The sequence below is a fragment of the Aegilops tauschii genome, chromosome 4, assembly GCF_002575655.3.
Source record: "Aegilops tauschii subsp. strangulata cultivar AL8/78 chromosome 4, Aet v6.0, whole genome shotgun sequence".
Classification (NCBI taxonomy): Eukaryota; Viridiplantae; Streptophyta; class Magnoliopsida; order Poales; family Poaceae; genus Aegilops; species Aegilops tauschii.
The window spans coordinates 67,538,902-67,556,277 of record NC_053038.3 but is presented as its reverse complement, the minus strand read 5'-3'; the positions used below and the strand labels follow the sequence as shown (position 1 = coordinate 67,556,277).

Here is a 17,376-nt window from a genome sequence, read left to right as displayed (position 1 = left end):
AACGACTTCCATCGGACGTGGACTGTACGTGGAGAGGCTGACAGCTGGGTCCACGGCCGCAGCAAGGAAGTGCCTCCTTATTACGCGCAAAATAATGATTCCTCCACCTGACAGCGGGGACCCATCGGATGGGCCACCGTATTTCATGAAAAAAACATTTCCCCCTGACTGCTGGGACCCACCAGCTACATCTTCGCACGCAAGGAAGTGCGTCCGGGCAAAAAAACGATCCGCCCCCCTGACTGCTGGGACCCACCAGCTTTATCTTTGCACGCAAGGAAGTGCGTCCGGGCAAAAAAAACGATTCACCCCCCTGACTGCTGGGACCCACCAGCTACATCTTCGCAGGCAAGGAAGTGCCTGACAGTCGGGACCCACCTGGTCGAAGCGTACATAGCGTTGTCATTCTGGTCGCGAACGTGTACGTACATATATACTGGTGGATGTAGAGGCGCGCACGTGTCGTAGTAGAGGCGCGTACGTGTCGTAGTAGAGGCGTGCATGTAGCATGTACACGTATGTACAGCAGCCAGGGTGCAAGAAAGAAAATACAGCCACGTATGTGTACGTACGGGCGGGGTCTTGAACGCCTACTCACGCATACGTACGGCCAGGGCTCGTGTACATGGCTGGGTCGGAACGAAGAAATAGCGCCGTCGTCGTGTTCATGGGGAGGCAACGGAATGCGTCGTATTCATGGGGAGGCAACGGAATGCGTCATGTTCATGGGGAGGCAACGGAATGCGTCGTGTTCATCGGGAGGCAACGGAACGCGTGGGAGCCAACCGGCTGGGTCGGAACGGAATGCGTGGTCGTGTTCATCGGGAGGGCTTGGACGGAACAGGCGATGGAAACGAGGCCTGGCGTACCGCAAAACGGAGGAAACGGACCTCCTACTTTCGGAACGGGGTCCTGTTGATCGGGAGGGGTGTGGCGTACCACAAAACGGAGGAAACGGACCTCCTACGGTCGAAACGGGGGTCCTGTTGATCGGGAGGGGTGTGGCGTACCGCAAAACGGAGGAAACGGACCTCGTACGGTCGAAACGGGGGTCCTGTTGATCGGGAGGGGTGTGGCGTACCGCACAACGGACGAAACGGACCTCCTACGGTCGAAACGGGGGTCCTGTTCATCGGGAGGGGTGTGGCGTACCGCAAAACGGACGAAACGGACCTCCTACGGTCGAAACGGGGGTCCTGTTCATCGGGAGGGGTGTGGCGTACCGCAAAACGGGACTCCACGGGATACTGTTCATCTCCACCGTCGACCTCCTCCAGCCTCCACGGGCTCCTGTTCATCCAGCCTCCACCGCGCGCTACTCCACCGACTACTGTTCAACCACCCCTCCACGGGCACCCCTCCACCGTCTACTGTTCATCCAGCCCTCCACACCACGGGGTCCTGTTCAACCACCCCTCCACGGGCACCCCTCCACCGTCTACTGTTCATCTAGCCCTCCACACCATGGGGTCCTGTTCATCCAGAGGCAACGCCACCGCTCACTGTTCATCCAACCCCCCCCCCCCCCCCGCAACGCTCACTGTTCATCCAATCGATCGGCTTCAGTTAGCAGCAGTAGTGAAGGAATCGCTCGATCGGGTTCAGTTAACAGCCATCGATCGATCGCTCGGGTTCAGTTAGAGCCCAACGCCTTGCTTGGGTTCAGTTAGAGCCAACGCCTCGCACACACGCGCGTACGTGTACGAGAGAAACGCGCATCGCTCGGCCCCCGACCTCCCACCGTAACCGGGAACTCCCCGAAATTTTCCTCCCCCTCGCTTCTACCACGGTTTTTTCCATCATGGACGGCCCAAAGAATGTCATGCAGCTGCGTCTCCGGCCCGCCCAGGACGAAAAGCCCATTTTCTATCATGATTTTTTGTCATAGAAGTAGGAGCCCACCACATCTATGATGATACCGGGTTTTGTCACAATTATCGTCATAGAAGTGTCATATGTATGACAGAAAAAAATTCGTTCGGCCCAAAATGTCACGGATGTGTCTTTTTTTTGTAGTGATAGCAACGAGTGGGGAAGAGTGTGTTCATGTACCCTCGTAGACCGAAAGCGGAAGCATTTAACAACACGGTTGATGTAGTCGAACTTCTTCTCGTTCCGACCGATCAAGCACTGAACGTACGGCACCTCCGAGTTCTGCACACGTTCAGCTCGATGACGTCCCTCGTACTCTTGATCCAGCAAAGTGTGAAGGGAGAGTTCCGTTAGCACGATGGCGTGGTGACAGTGATGGTGAAGTGATCCACGCAGGGCTTCGCCTAAGCACTACGAAGATATGACCGGAGGCGTAAACTGTGGAGGGGGGCGCCGCACATGGCTAGGAATCAATGTTGTGTGTTCTAGTGGTGCCCCCCCCCCCCACATATATATAGGTGGGAGAGGGAGAGGGGCAGCAAGGGGCGCCCCAAGTAGGAGTAATCCTACTTGAGCGCCTCCCACAAGTCGGCCTCTCCCCCTTCCGTAAGTGTCGGAGGGGGAAGGAAAGAGAGGAGGGGGAGAAGGGAAGGGGGAGGCCGAATCCTCCCCTTTACTTTCTCCCTTCCCTCCTGCCATCTCCTCCTATTTGGCCTATATGGGGGCGCACCAGCCCACTAGGGGCTGGTCTGTCCCGGCCTTGGCCCAATAAGGCCCATATCTTTGCCGGGGGGGTGTGCCCGAAACCCCTTCCGGTGACCCAATACATACCCGATACCCCCGGGATACTTTCCGTTGTCCGAATACTATCGTCCTATATATGAATCTTTACCTCTCGACCATTTTGAGACTCCTCGTCATGTCCGTGATCTCATCCGGGACTCCGAACAACATTTAGTCACCAAATCACATAACTCATATAATACAAATCGTCATCGAACGTTAAGCGTGCAGACCCTACGGGTTCGAGAACTATGTAGACATGACGGAGACACCTCTCCGGTCAACAACCAATAGCGGAACCTGGATGCTCATATTGGCTCCCACATATTCTACAAAGATCTTTATCAGTCGAACCGTTATGACAACATACGTTATTCCCTTTGTCATCGGTATGTTACTTGCCCGAGATTCGATCGTCGGTATCTTCATACCTAGTTCAATCTCGTTACCGGCAAGTCTCTTTACTCGTTCCGTAATACATCATCCCGAAACTAACTCATTAGTCACATTGCTTGCAAGTCTTATTATGATGTGCATTACCGAGAGGGCCCAGAGATACCTCTCCGATACTCGGAGTGACAAATCCTAATCTCGATCTATGCCAACCCAACAAACACCTTCGGAGATACCTGTAGAGCATCTTTATAATCACCCAGTTATGTTGTGACGTTTGATAGCACACAAGGTATTCCTCCGGTATCCGGGAGTTGCATAATCTCATAGTCGAAGGAATATGTATTTGACATGAAGAAAGCAATAGCAATAAAACTGAATGATCATAATGCTAAGCTAACGGATGGGTCTTGTCCATCACATCATTCTCCTAATGATGTGATCCCGTTCATCAAATGACAACACATGTCTATGGTTAGGAAACTTAACCATCTTTGATAAACGAGCTACTCTAGTAGAGGCTTACTAGGGACACGGTGTTTTGTCTATGTATCCACACATGTATCAAGTTTCCGGTTAATACAATTTTGGCATGAATAATAAACATTTATTATGATATAAGGAAAAATAAAATAACAACTTTATTATTGCCTCTAGGGCATATTTCCTTCAGCCATGTGTCCACCCATCAACAATTGTTACACTAGATGTGGCAACAAGAATGGTTGGAACCTGAACTCTAGGAACCATGTCTTCATGATGAAATTGCTGGAGCTTCACGATCCACCAGGATGAGAACCTGATATCCATTCAGCATAGCATGCAACATGATGGTCTTCGTAGTGGTTGCCCCGGCTGTAGCACATTCAGACATATGCATTAATCCTTCAGAGTCACGGTTAGAGCTATTGTTTTTAGGTTCAGTATTTGTTTCCAATTTTGATATCCAGCATCAACAACAAATCTTCAATGAGTGGAAACTAAGCAGAAGGAGCACACTTATGGCCCGTGTGATACTTTTTATTAAGAACAATAGTGGAAAACTTAATAAAATATGTCCTACACACAAACCGATGATGTCTATGAAAATGCAAATAGGTCTAATCTAATATTTCTGAATGAACATAACAGAGGTTAGAGGTTGGTGAAGATAGTTGATGCACATTCCCGCATATAGGATTAAATCCCCAACCATGACAATTTTCTCCTCTTGGTCTAGGATTGAAGTAACGATCCCTCTATTGGTATCCACGCATACGAGATCACCGATCTAGAATGAAGAACTAGCGGAGCACTAGATGTGGAGGTGGAGTAGCCTAACGGCGGTGGAGGAAACTTTTTCCGTAAGATAGATAGATAGAGAGAGAGAGAGAGAGAGAGAGAGTGGATGCTCAGCCTTCAACACAAAGTTGTGTTTGGAGGGGCTGCCCTCCATATAAATGTATGTATGTATGTATGTATGTATGTATGTATGTATGTATGTATGTATGTATGTATGTATGTATGTATGTATGTATATCTATATATATAGGTGGAGGGGAGGACGCCGACCTGGAGGAGGGGATCCCTCCCTCGTAGGGCCCGCTGCACCACAAGGGGCCATTAAGGCCCATGCAGCTACCCCCACTTGGAACAAGCCAAGTGGACAACCCATGGAGCCTTCTAGAATATTCTGGAAACTTCCCGGACCTTTCGTTGGCCTTTTGGGTCTTCTTGGACTTTCTCAGTTTTCTGAAAGTCTTCTGGTTTTCTCTCTGAAACATGTTTAATCTTCTTGAAATATTTCCGCTAGATTTATCTCATGCTCCTAACACTTCTAGTACTCAACAAATCAATGAACCCCGCAGGTTCAGTAATGTGCAGACATGACCCAGAACACCTTCCATCAAAATCAGTAGCGAGATCTAGGCATCCATATTGACTCCTACACATACACAAATAAATTATTGAGCGAACGTTTTGTTCACGTACACAATCCTCTTTGCTTTGCAATACATAACAAAACTCGAGGAGAGACTTATGGTATCCATGTGAAGCAACAACTTGATCACAATACCAAGTTATCCTCGTTACTGGTTTTGCTCTTTTTCTCATTTTCATATTCCATTATCCCTATGATCGTATCACTCTTTGTCTTGCCAGATGATAATGGATACCGATATACCGATAGGGTACGGAGAATATCTCTCCATCGTTGGAGGAGCAAATTTCAATCTTGAGCTATCAAGTCCCTTGACATACTTTTCCAATGTACCGTGAAAGTTGTCATTATAATGAACCTATTACGGGAAACATTTGACGAACACCAAAGTACACTGTCTGGCATGAAGGTACTCGCTACTCCCATAGTCTAAGGAATCGAGTATATATTAACACTTGTATGATTATACTAATAACAATGTTATCATGTGCTCTCCTAGTGTACCATTTGGTTGGGTCTGTCCAGCACTATTGTTCCACCAACAATGTGCTCCCATTGTTGTCGGTATCCTTGTTACTTTAACAATGCCCTATGATCAGAAAAACAGGATCATCATGCAACACATGAACTAGTCTTACAGGCGAGACTAGGAAACTTCTTGGTGTTTATGTTTACACACTTTAAGGATCATCATAGTTATAATATTGAAATATTAAATTAATTATGAATATTATTGGCTCTGGGCCAAATTTCCTTCACTTTTCTCCACATTTAAAGCACAAACCCTTAGTCCTACTCATGGCTTTAAGTGCTTCCAATTTTTGCTCAGGTTTGTTCTTATCATCAATCATTGGTTTGTCTTCCACAGCAGCCCCCAAAATTATGTTTGCCTGCACTATTGTCTTGAAGTCATGTCTCGAGGAGACTTTGTATTTAGACTTGAATCTACCACTTGAATTGTGGTGTGCTTCCTCAAGGAGATTCTTCCGCGTTTGAGCAAGTGATAATGTTGTATCAACCGTTCGAGGTTTATGTAAACGTATAGCATTTTGAATCTTCTAGTTGAACCCTTATATAAATTTTGTCACAAAGAATGCCTCATCATAGTTTTTGTTATACACTAATACTTTATGCATTAGTCCCTCAAACTTGTGGTGATAATCATCTGTGAATGCAGTGTAGGTAATACACTTAAGAGCCCCTAACTGACTATGATATTTATCTTGCCCAAATTTTTTGGCTCACAACTACCACTAATCATCCCCCTTATCAACATTGTGCATTACGTCGTATGTTTGCAACCACAAGGCAGCATTACCCCTAAAATGAATTGTAGGAAAGCTAGCCCAAGTTATTATAGGAACAACATACATATTGAAATGTTTTTCTTCCATGACTTCCACCAAGCCGGATTTCTCCCCATCATTTTTTGGAAAATCTCTTTTAGGCATGCAACCCTACCCCCTGTGACCAAATTGATACCCAGCTGATTGTGAATAATCATGTTCTCCCAAATTGAATAGCACATGTGTTTGAGAAAAAGCGCGCTTACCCCTGGCCAGGGCATGTGTGCGGCAATGATGGCCCTAGCCGCGACACCCTGGTGATTAGATTCGTTGGTGTGACCTTCTGGTTGAGGCGTTTTCTCTGTTGGTGGAGCACCGTTGTCGGCTTCCATCGCCCCACGCTCACTCTGACATCCGTAATGGAGGCCGGAAGCGTGTTGATGGATGTGTGCACATGCGGCATCCAACTTGCCATGACATGGATGGTCTCTGGCATGGACTTGATGGATGCCGCCACAAGCACGCTCGTCATCATCATGTTGGTCGGGTGCACTTGCATCTTCTCCATGGCATTTCACTTGATGAACCAGAGTCCACCCGTTGAGCCAGAATTTTACAAGTCACAGAAGACCTGCAGCCAACTGCTCAATGACGTCGATCTGCACCTGAATGGAACTGCATCGCCGCACGCCACCGGAGAACACCAAACAACAGGAAAAAAATTGTGGCTAGAGGAAGTAGGGGAACGATGGCTCGGAGTAACAATATTTACACTTCTACTATCTCTCGTATTTATTTCACAAGCGATACAGGGTTTCTAGAGTTCTAATGTCATGCACACATACACAAGTACACAACTTAGAAGGGAGTCCTTGAAGAAGGAAGAGAGTAGGTAGAAGGAGAGGATCGGCCTCAGCTGTCGTACACATGCCACACACTACAATCACAACAACTATATATGACAAAGCATGTGGTGGAAAAATTTCGTGTTTTGACCCTTTTGGCATACAAATTCAGGATCTGACCCCGGTTGGGAAAAAATTCGGGATTTGACCCTTTCGCTACCGCCAGGGGTACTGGCGGTAGGGTTAGACTGGCTACCGCTAGGGGCCCTGGTGGTAGGGTGCGACGGAGGGGGAGGCGGCCGTTTGCCCGAGCTAATGTGGATAAGTACCCTACCGCCAGGGCCCCTGGCGGTAGGCTGTCTAACCCTACCGCCAATACCCCTGGCGGTAGGGTGTGGCTGGGTTTTGCCTCGCAAATTTTCTGTGACGAAATATCAAAGTGCCCTAGCGGTAGGTTCACCCTACCGCCAGGGGGGTTGGCGGTAGGCTGTGTGACCCTACCGCCAGGGTCCGTGGCGGTAGGGTCCTGTGTTTTATTTTCCAAGTTCAATTGCTTGCTTCTTTTCAAATTCAATATGACAGCAATATCACAGATCTTAAACAATTAAACTTGGGCATCACATCACATATAACATGTCAAACGATGTTCAACTAATTAGTAAACGGAGTTCCACATAGTTTCACAAATAGTAAACACATAGATCCACAAATAGCAAACACATAGTTCCACGTAGTTTCACAACCACTAGACAAGTTCAACCAAATAGCAAACACATAGACAACCCAACTACAGGAGCCAAGTATCCAAGAGCAGAATTAGTTGCTCTTTCCCCTCTTGGAGGTACGGTCCTCGTTACTCTTTGAACGAGCCTCTTCAGTCCTCTTCTTGGCCCGTCGAGTAACCGGTCTCTGGAAAGGGTCCGGACTCAGCAAATCCTTCTTCTTCGGATTCCTCTTCGGCAGCTGAGGTGGTTGAGATGATTGAGTTGGTGGAGGTCCATAATCTTCATCGTACTCCTCCTCCCCGTTGCTCTCATCCTCCTCATCATCCTCCTCCCCTTCTTCATGTGTGGCCTCGTCCTCCTCCTCCCCATCCTCCACCTCCTCCTCCTCCTCCTCAACCAACCTAGACGACGAGGGAACATGGCTTGATGAGCCGATGTGACCTTGTGTGGCTACATGCTGATAAGCTTCAACCGACCCAGCTCCAGCACACCCAAGCAGCCCTACCAGCTTGCGACAACGCTTCACGAACTTCTGCACTCATAATGAAACAAGGGCACAATAAGTATCATATTTTATGATTGCAAGTGAACAAGATGCATCTGTTCCGAGGAGGCTGAAATTGTACCTTCATCGTCCCCCTCACTCTGTTCTCAGATTGTACGCTCCCGGGGGCATCACCTAGTGCATCTGAGGCTTCAAAGATGCATCTGTTCAGCTCACCAGACTGTAACGGCATAAGTCAGTCACGATGACGAATAAAATAATTTAAATACAACCGTCGGTTCAAACTTAGCACTCTGTTGACGAGGGGTGCAAACTCCCTAAATCCAATGTGCATATCTCTGATGCCGGTCTGGTAGGCCTCTTCCTTGGGGTCATCCCTCTCCAGCTCCGCAATGTCTTCTGCCGTCCACCGAGGCCTGAGACGAAGATGGTGCTTCTGGCCATCATCGTACCACCTCATGTGTCGGCCCAGGTAAGCATCCCAGTTAGTCACTTTCCTCTCCACGTCTTTACGGTACCTCCGTCTGTTCCGCTCCGTCACATGATTTTTATGCTCCTCTCCCCAGTCTGTGATCGACTGATTCTTCTGCCGGCTCATCCTGCAAGGCATAGGCCAAAAGAAACATCATAATAAAGTCACCACGCAATGAAACCATGGGCACGAAGAACAAGCGCACTCACATGTGGAGCACGTGGCCGCGGGTATCGGTCGGCGAGCCCGGTGGGGTATGCTGATACATCCCAAACTGCGTGGCCACGCGGTGTGGCAAGTGCCACTCAACGGCGTACACACAGATCATGGGCACGATGCACCGCCAAATACCACTGTCTGCATCGCACATCATGTTCAGATCGAAGTCCCACTCTCGGTCATGATACGACCACCAGTTTACCTATTACATATACATTGGTAAGTTCCCACTCTCGGTCAAAAGTGGAATCAAAGAGAAAGGTGGTGAGCGAGTTCATATACCTGCGAATGCGTCAAAGCGTCCAACTCATTGGTGTAGGTCTTGTACGAAGTCTTGTTTAGGCCCGTGTAGAGTTTGACAACGTCCCACTCGTAAGCTACGGTGGGGTGTCGAGTCTCGTCGCCGTCTTCGCTATAGGCACCCCATGGGCGTCTTGGCATCTTCTCCGGACGCACCACCGGCAGCCGCTCCCACATCCAAATGGAGAAGGCCCAGACAAAGCCACCCATATTGGACTTGTCTCTCGTCCTCTGCGTTGCGTCGTCAAGCTGCAAAACATCAAATGAGGATCAGATATAACAAAATGTCATGGGCATACTTTCGTAGGTAGGCAATTAGATACTCTCTTACCGAACGGTATAGGTAGGCGAGAGATGCGGTCCCCCAAATGTACCCTGCATCCCAGTCCGCTAGGAAGAACAGATACGACCAGTTGGCAGAGTTCCCGGTGATGTCTGGAAACACGACCTCCGTGAGAAGATACCACAGGTAGGCCCTTGCGTACCACTCCACAGTCGCCTCATCGGCGTCTTCGGGGCATGTCTTCCGGTGCTCCGAGAGCCAGGGCAACGATACACCGGATGTACGGTTACCCTTAGCACCGGGGCAGTCGCCGATGAGGGTGGTAACCCTCTGCTGCTAGTTGGTCCTCTCCACTCGCCCGGTGAGTGCATGACCCTCGATCGGCATGGCAGTAATCATCGACCAATCCTCGAGGGTCACCATCATCTCCCTGCATGGTAGATGGAAAGAATGGGTCTCCGGTCGCCACCGGTTAATCAAAGCTGTCAGAGCTGCGTGGACAAGCGTCGGCGGCTGACGCTTGAACTGCAACACGAAGCCCAACAGTCGGGCTCTCTTGAAGTACGGCGCGTAGCGCTCGTCGTAGTCCATATTCTCATGAACCCCGTGACCCCTCATGCGCAGTTGCTGGAGCATCTGTCATAAAGTGGACGCCAAAAGTTAGGAAATTATTTTCATCAATCCGAAAACTTTGATCAACATTTCCTTCATATTACTTACCTCTCCGTTCTCTATGAAACGGGCACGATGACCCTTGTCGAATGTGTAGTCAAGCATGGAGTACCGTGGGCCGATGTTGTCCGCAAGAGGTGCCCGCCTTCAAAAAATTTCATAAACAAAAGCATCATAAGCATAAGCATACATAAACAAAAAATGAAATTTCTTGGTTACATGAACTAGGGTTCATCTTAAGCATATTCCTCCAACAACATCTACTACACATGATGGATCAAATCATATCAACATGCATCATATCAAAATAAAATCCTCCAACATGCATCGTATCATCATTTTTTTAAACATTTTTTTAAAATAGAGTTCATCTTGAATGTATTTTCTCCAAACAACATCTTCATATCATCATATCAACATGCATCATAAAACTACAATCAAGTCCTCCCACATGCATTACATCATAATTTTTTTAACAAAAAAATTATGAACTAGGGTTCATCTTCACACTAACATATGAACTATTGATTAGAGTTCATACTCAATACCACTAGTTACTAAAAAACTAAGAACTAGAACTAGAATCAAGCTAAAACAATCCTAGGTGAAAAAAAATTCCAATCTAAGTTCAAAAATATGAGGGATTTCAAGCAAATAATGCGTCGAATCGGAAGCAGGTTTGCAAAAACTAATTGGAGGGATCGGAGGAGCTTATGTTTCTCTCTTCGGGGCCATCTCGATCCGCAAAAACGATGAAGAAACGGTGAAGATCCGAGGGGGAGAGTGGAGGAGATGAGAGAGGGAGAGAGGGGCGAGTGGGGGAGAAGAAAGAACTACCGACGGGGGGAGGGGAGGGGTGGGGAGATGGGCAGGGGCGCGGGGTCTCGGGCGAAATAACTGCTCGGACCTTACCGCCAGGGGCGCTGACGGTAGGGTTAGACAGCCTACGGCCAGAGTCCCTGGCGGTAGGGTGCGACGGAGGGGAACGGTTGTCGTCTCCGCGTGCTGACGTGGATTAGTACCCTATCACCAGGGACCCTGGCGGTAGGCTGTCTAACCCTACCGCCAGCGCCCCTGCGGTAAGAAAAAGGGTCAAATCTTAAAAAAAAATCCCAACCGGGATTAGATCCTGAATTTGTATGCGTTAAGGGTCAAAACACGAAATTTTGCCGCATGTGGTACCTACTCTCACTCATCGCCCTGATGGGGCTTGTCTTGGACCTGGCCCATTGCAGCAGGCCGAAGAGTCCGAGTCTTTCTTTTGGATTCCTGCTTCTCCTTTTGCTTGTCGGTCTGCATCTCTCCGCCTTCAGGAACGCTGTGACACAAATGTTTCTCCGGTGTAATAAGGGACATGCTCAGTCTATATCTCTCATCTTCGGGAACACTTTCGAGTGACCGTACATTTCCTTTTGCGATCCCCCCCCACCCCCACCCACACAAGGGTATGTACAATGATGGCATATGGATACAGATGCCTCATGATAAAAAATAGTTTGAGACATTTATATTGATTTTTCTCCCAACGCAAGGTACTATTAATGGGCCTCGTAAAAAAATAGAAAGTAGACTCCCATGAAACTTTCTACAATACTTTTGAACTTTTGATATGAAATGTTCAGGTTGGCCTAAGGTCCACCATGGTTACAGTAAAAGAAGAACAGTTTTTTTTACGTGTAATGAAGAAAAATTTGAAAAGCGATTTTTTTTTTGAACAATTTGAAAAGCGAAACTTACCCCACAAGCACATGACATGCAAATAATCCCCTATGGCCGTGCTAAATAGTAATATTTCTGTAGTATTTTCAAACTAGCGGAGTGACCCGCGCATTTACGCGGCTAGATTTATATTATACTCCCTCTGTCCCAAAATATAAGAACGTTTTTTACACTACACTAATGTAAAAACGTTCTTATATTATGGGACGGAGGGAGTACCATCTTAGATAATATATGTGACAAATATTATATTTTAGTGGACCAATATAAATACCTATCTCTATCATCAGATATGGTCCGATTGGTGGTGAATATCTATTTGACTTGACTATGTCCCTATAATTGGAATTGCTACCCAAAACATAGTGTGTGTTGACATTGTTGACTCCCAACCTAAATATGTGACATTGTTGACATGGGAGGGAGCCTCACCTTCAATCTGCGGCTGCTCCGGCGACAACGCTCCGGTCCGGCGAGCCCTACCAACGGCCGCGAATGCGGTCGACTCTTCCGCCGCTGCCGTCGCCTTCTCCTCTCGGTTTCTCCTCAATCGAATGCAACGTTGGCAAGTAATGAATGGGGAGGGGAATAAATGAACCGCGAGGGGAGAGCGAAGTGGCAAGACATGGGAGACGGCAACCGCAGTGGGGCGTGGCGTGCGGGCGCGACGGCAGTTCCACCGCACGCCCCGACTCGCAACCGCTGACCTCGGAGGAAAAACGGGCGTTCGGACGAACTGCCTACACGCCACACACGGGACTTGTCCTACGTGGCACAGTAAATCCACCTTTTCGTTCCAAGATTCATGCAAAAAACAGTGAACGACGATCGATGGGTGTGGGCGAGTTGGGTAACGCCTACACGTGTGAGCGTTAGTGTTTCCGTTTCTTTTTGCATCGCTTCTCCTATTACACGCCTCCTTGTAGGTCTCCTTCTCTCTTATATGTCTCTTTGCCCTACACGTCATTGTACTGCTTTGCACCTTTCCATCATAATACACGTATGTGAGTTTTCATAAAAAAAACATGTACGTGGCAACTTTTCTATGTTCCAAAAAGGCATATACACACACATATATAATTTTTTATTTTTTGAACACAGTACATACGCAAGCGTTCATACATACGTGCACACACTCATTCCTACGAACGCACACACGCACACCCTACCCCTATGAGCACATCCGAGAGACTGAGCTGACATATCATCTTGAGATTTACGAAGTCACCGTAGGCGCCTCGTCGTCGACGAAAACGTCTTCTCCTACTGAAAGCGCATCGCCAGAAATCCTGAAATAAATCCAGAAATAATGCGAGCACCAGGACTTGAATCCTGGTGGGCTGTGGATACCACTGTCCCTCTAACCATCCGACCACAAGTTGGTTCGCATATACACATATATTTGTATGTGACGTTACATCTTTAAATCTTAGCCATTAATCTTCAAAATTAATGGTTGATATAATTTAATATATGTGGATGAATGTGATGGCTTGTTTGACTTCTATTTTAATTATATAATAGATAGATAGATTCTGAATGCCTCACAAATAGTGTCCAGTTGGACGGAGCATGCTGGCGATTAGTTTACTCGAGATCTTCCCAACTCAAAGAAAAAAAAAGTTACTCGAATTCTTCTGCAGTTGCAGTGTGTCCACACCATGGATTTCGTTTTAGCACAAGCATGCAGGTGATACACGTACATATACAGGGACAAAAAGACATTGGAGATATAAAATTGCCCCTGAACGAAAAACCAAACATGTGCATATGTACAGGTGATAAATTTAGGAGCTCTCTACAGTTCACCATCCCCGTCTTCATCTCTCCCTCGTCAGCTTTGATTTGTTAGTCCAACCTTTTCCGTGACACCCTTCTCTGCGTACTCTGCCCCGAAGATCCGAGGCCGGTCAGCAGGATTATTGTCCTCGCTCACCAGGATTCGGTTCCTAAAAATGCTAATTATCCGACGGGTGCCCACGTTCTTCCTCGACGATTTGCAGAGCTCTGCCCTTGTTCCCAAAAATGTTGCGAGTATCTGCTGTCTCCGTCTGGTTCATTCGTCGTGCTATAGTGCTATATCATGAACCTCTTGAGGTCGACCACCATGACGGTGATGTCATCCCTGCTCCCTCTACACCGCGCCATGTCCACAAGCTCCTTGCAGCACCCTGTGGAGTCACGACCGGCGCTGCTCCTCGAGACGGCGTCCACGGCCTCCTGGTTGGACACCTTGTTCCAGAGGCCGTCGGAGGCGAGGACGAGGAACTCGCAGCCGGCGGTGAGGGGAAGCCTCCGGATCTCTGGCTCGGAGATCACCCACCGCTTGAGGTCGGCGTCGCCGAACGCCCGCGACACGGCCAGGCAGTCCTGCACCCTCCACACGCCGTTGCTGCCGCAGCTCACGTAGCCACCCTGCACGAATTTCGGCTGTCAGTCAGCTGCCTTTTCTCGACGATTGGTGTCACGTTGCGTGCATGCATGAATATATATGTGCACATTTGCGTACCGAGCTCTCGATGCGGGACCTCTCGTCCTCCCTCGCGGCGGTGTGGTCGGAGGTCACGGCAGTCGCCACGCCGTCGCGGCACATGACGGCGCGGCAGTCGCCGAGGTTCGCCACGTAGATGTCGCCGTCCTTGACCAGCGCCGTTGCGGCACATGAGCCACCTCTGAGGCCCTGCGTTCACGAGGGACAAACAAAGAATTAAATTCCTGCAACGTATCATTAACATTTCTACTAGAAAAAAGAAGATACGTTTTTGTGCTCTCAGTTGTTCCTAGTTACAGGTTCCATTTTAACTCCAAATTCAGGCAGTTTGACCCTTACTTTCAGCATCACACGGATTTGAAGTCTGAATTGAAAACAATGGTGCGCGTGGGCGCATGCTGACATAGCTGTCAAACGTAGCAATCGCCAGTCACCAGAGGCGACACCTGGGCACCTGGGACACGGCGAAGGGAGCACTCGTAGTACAATCTAAGCCAGCATCTTTCTCTGTCGCAATCATAGCAACGAACAAACCCTAACGGAGTAGTAGTGGACATCGCCATTGTCGGCATGCAACACGCATCGCACAACAGGAGGAGTCTGCATGTGTTGACGCGTTCAACTCGGCCGGAAGAGACCTGGTAAAAACAAAAGTACGCACCTGCTTGACGAGCTCGCTGTCGGTGGCCAAGTAGGCGGCTCTGATGGCCGCCGAGACAGCATCCGTCGTCGACCACGACGACGGCTCTGCTTCCAGCGCCTCCTCCGTCGTCGTGGCCAGCACAGCAGCGACCACGTTCTTGCCGAGGTGGTCGGAGACGAAGTCCACCGCTGCGCGGCCGCCGTGTCCGTCGTACACACCGTAGAATGCCTGCAAAGACGAAAGCATTTTGTTATTCCCTTGTTGGGCGGCGCGCGTACATCTTTATTGCCTATGCATGTCATGTGTACTCTGACTGAGTCAGTTCAACAAGATAAGGGTACTTATTCCAAATCATACTAACTAGTGGCACGTTCAGCACAGAAGTCAACGTCTGCCTATACTGTTTGCACAAATGTACAACTCCCTCAATTTTTGTATACAAGGTCATTAATTTTACCAATAAAATGTAAGCTGTATGACACAAAAAGTATGTCACTGGATGCACAGTTCATATAACGTTTCAATGCTATATTTTTTTATGACATATAACTCGATCAAATTTTTTTAACCAAAATTATAAGCCAAAGTTTGACGCAAAAAATGAAGTGGGCATGTATACAAAAATGGAGGGAGTTTGTACTTACCAGTAAAAATGATAGATTAATTTCTGATAGAAAAAGTTCATATTTTGGGGAACCTTACCCCTTTAGACCATTTTTACGAAGGAAAAATTGTGTATTTGATTTTGAAGTTCTGGAGAAACATTCATGCATATAGTATGTTGCTACTAACCATGCATGATCTATGAAAATGAAACATCAAATGGGCTACTTTTTTCGCTAGTCGTGAATGATGATCTGTTAAGTTTGGGGTGACCCATGGCTCATTCGTAGAAATACTTAGTTGTCAGTTAACCGATGACAACCATCAGATCAAGGTTATCTAATCTTTCTTTTACATGTAAGTGTCCTAAAGTATGATGGTTCTCATGCATAGGTGACTTACAAAATAGTTATTTCTCGTCGCCGGAGAAATAGAAAAGCTGTTAATCTTTGTACACTTGTCATAAATGGTCATATTTTCTTAAAACAAAAATTTAGTATATCCATATAATTGAGGCCATAGCTAGCATGTATGATTTTCTCGGATTTTCATAAACTTTCAGAAGCGATTTTGTCCTTTCAAAACTGAACTCAAGTTAAAGTGCACCGCCTTTACTATGATGTAAGGAAAAAATGTAGGCAAGATGATGATCCACCCGAAGTCTGAAGAGAAGATATCGATCAATGAGAAAAGAAGTTTACCAGCTGGGAATCTCCTCCAACTTTCTGAGCGATCACGCCATATGCATCCTCCATTGCATGCCTCGCCCCTCTCCTGCTCGCCAAGCAAAACCCTTCCCCCTCCACCTCCACCTCGGCCTCCTTGTCGGCCACAACGGTCCCCCAGCCAGCCGCCACCTCGACGGCCTCAGGGGCGACGGGTATGACCAGCATCGACGGCCTCTTCCTCGCACCCCGCGCCGTCTTCTTCGCGGATTCGACCTGCTGCGCGGCGCCACCACCGCCGTTGCACGCCGCAAAAGCATCCACCGCCGGCGCAATCAGCAGCTGCTCCCTGGCCTCCCTCTGGTCACGCTCACGCAGCGCATCCCCCACGGTGACGCTGAGAGCCGGGTGCGCCTTCCTCCGCATGGAGAGCGGCGCGGACGCAGGGGAGGTCGTGGCGGGCAGGGAGACCGGCGGGGAGCAGAGGACGGATGCCATGGCCTTGCGGAGGGCGCGGACGAGGCGGGCGAAGGCAGCGACCACGGAGCAGAGGAACTGGACGGTGTACAACAGCATCGCCGGCGGGGTGGGAGATGGATGGAGGCGGCAGAGGCAGTTGGACGGACCAGCTAGCAATGGCTAATTCTGGGAGGAGATCGACGAGAGGCTGCCACTAGCTGGCCGGAGTTAGGTTTTTATATATACATGGGAGAGAGAGGGTGACGAGGAGGAGGGGCAAAGAGAAGGGGTCCTTGATGCTGACCGGTCAATGGAGTGACCAAATCACCTTGGCTAGGCTGGCTGGCCTGCCACATGTGGTTTAATACAATTCCGGCCTGGTTTTACGTGATCCCAATGGCGCATCCAGTTGTTGACTAGTGAGGAGCCGATCGAGCCCCCAGAGATTTGACAGCTCTGGCAATTGCTCGCTTAATTTACAAGGATGATCTATTTTTTCTAGCAAACTTCTCCTCCTTTA

General features: G+C 48.4%; 1 protein-coding gene across 1 annotated transcript; it reads right to left on the bottom strand.

Annotated features, from left to right (window-relative positions):
- Positions 1 to 13,646: 13,646 nt before the first annotated feature.
- On the bottom strand, positions 13,647 to 17,066 carry LOC109774579 (probable protein phosphatase 2C 74). Its single transcript, XM_020333324.4, has 4 exons — positions 16,434 to 17,066; positions 15,148 to 15,357; positions 14,505 to 14,675; positions 13,647 to 14,410 (listed from the first exon to the last, which is right to left on the bottom strand). Exons 1-4 carry the CDS (start codon positions 16,971 to 16,973, stop codon positions 14,072 to 14,074), a joined length of 1,260 nt encoding a protein of 419 aa, XP_020188913.1. The 5' UTR covers positions 16,974 to 17,066; the 3' UTR covers positions 13,647 to 14,071.
- Between the last annotated feature and the right edge of the window lie 310 nt (positions 17,067 to 17,376).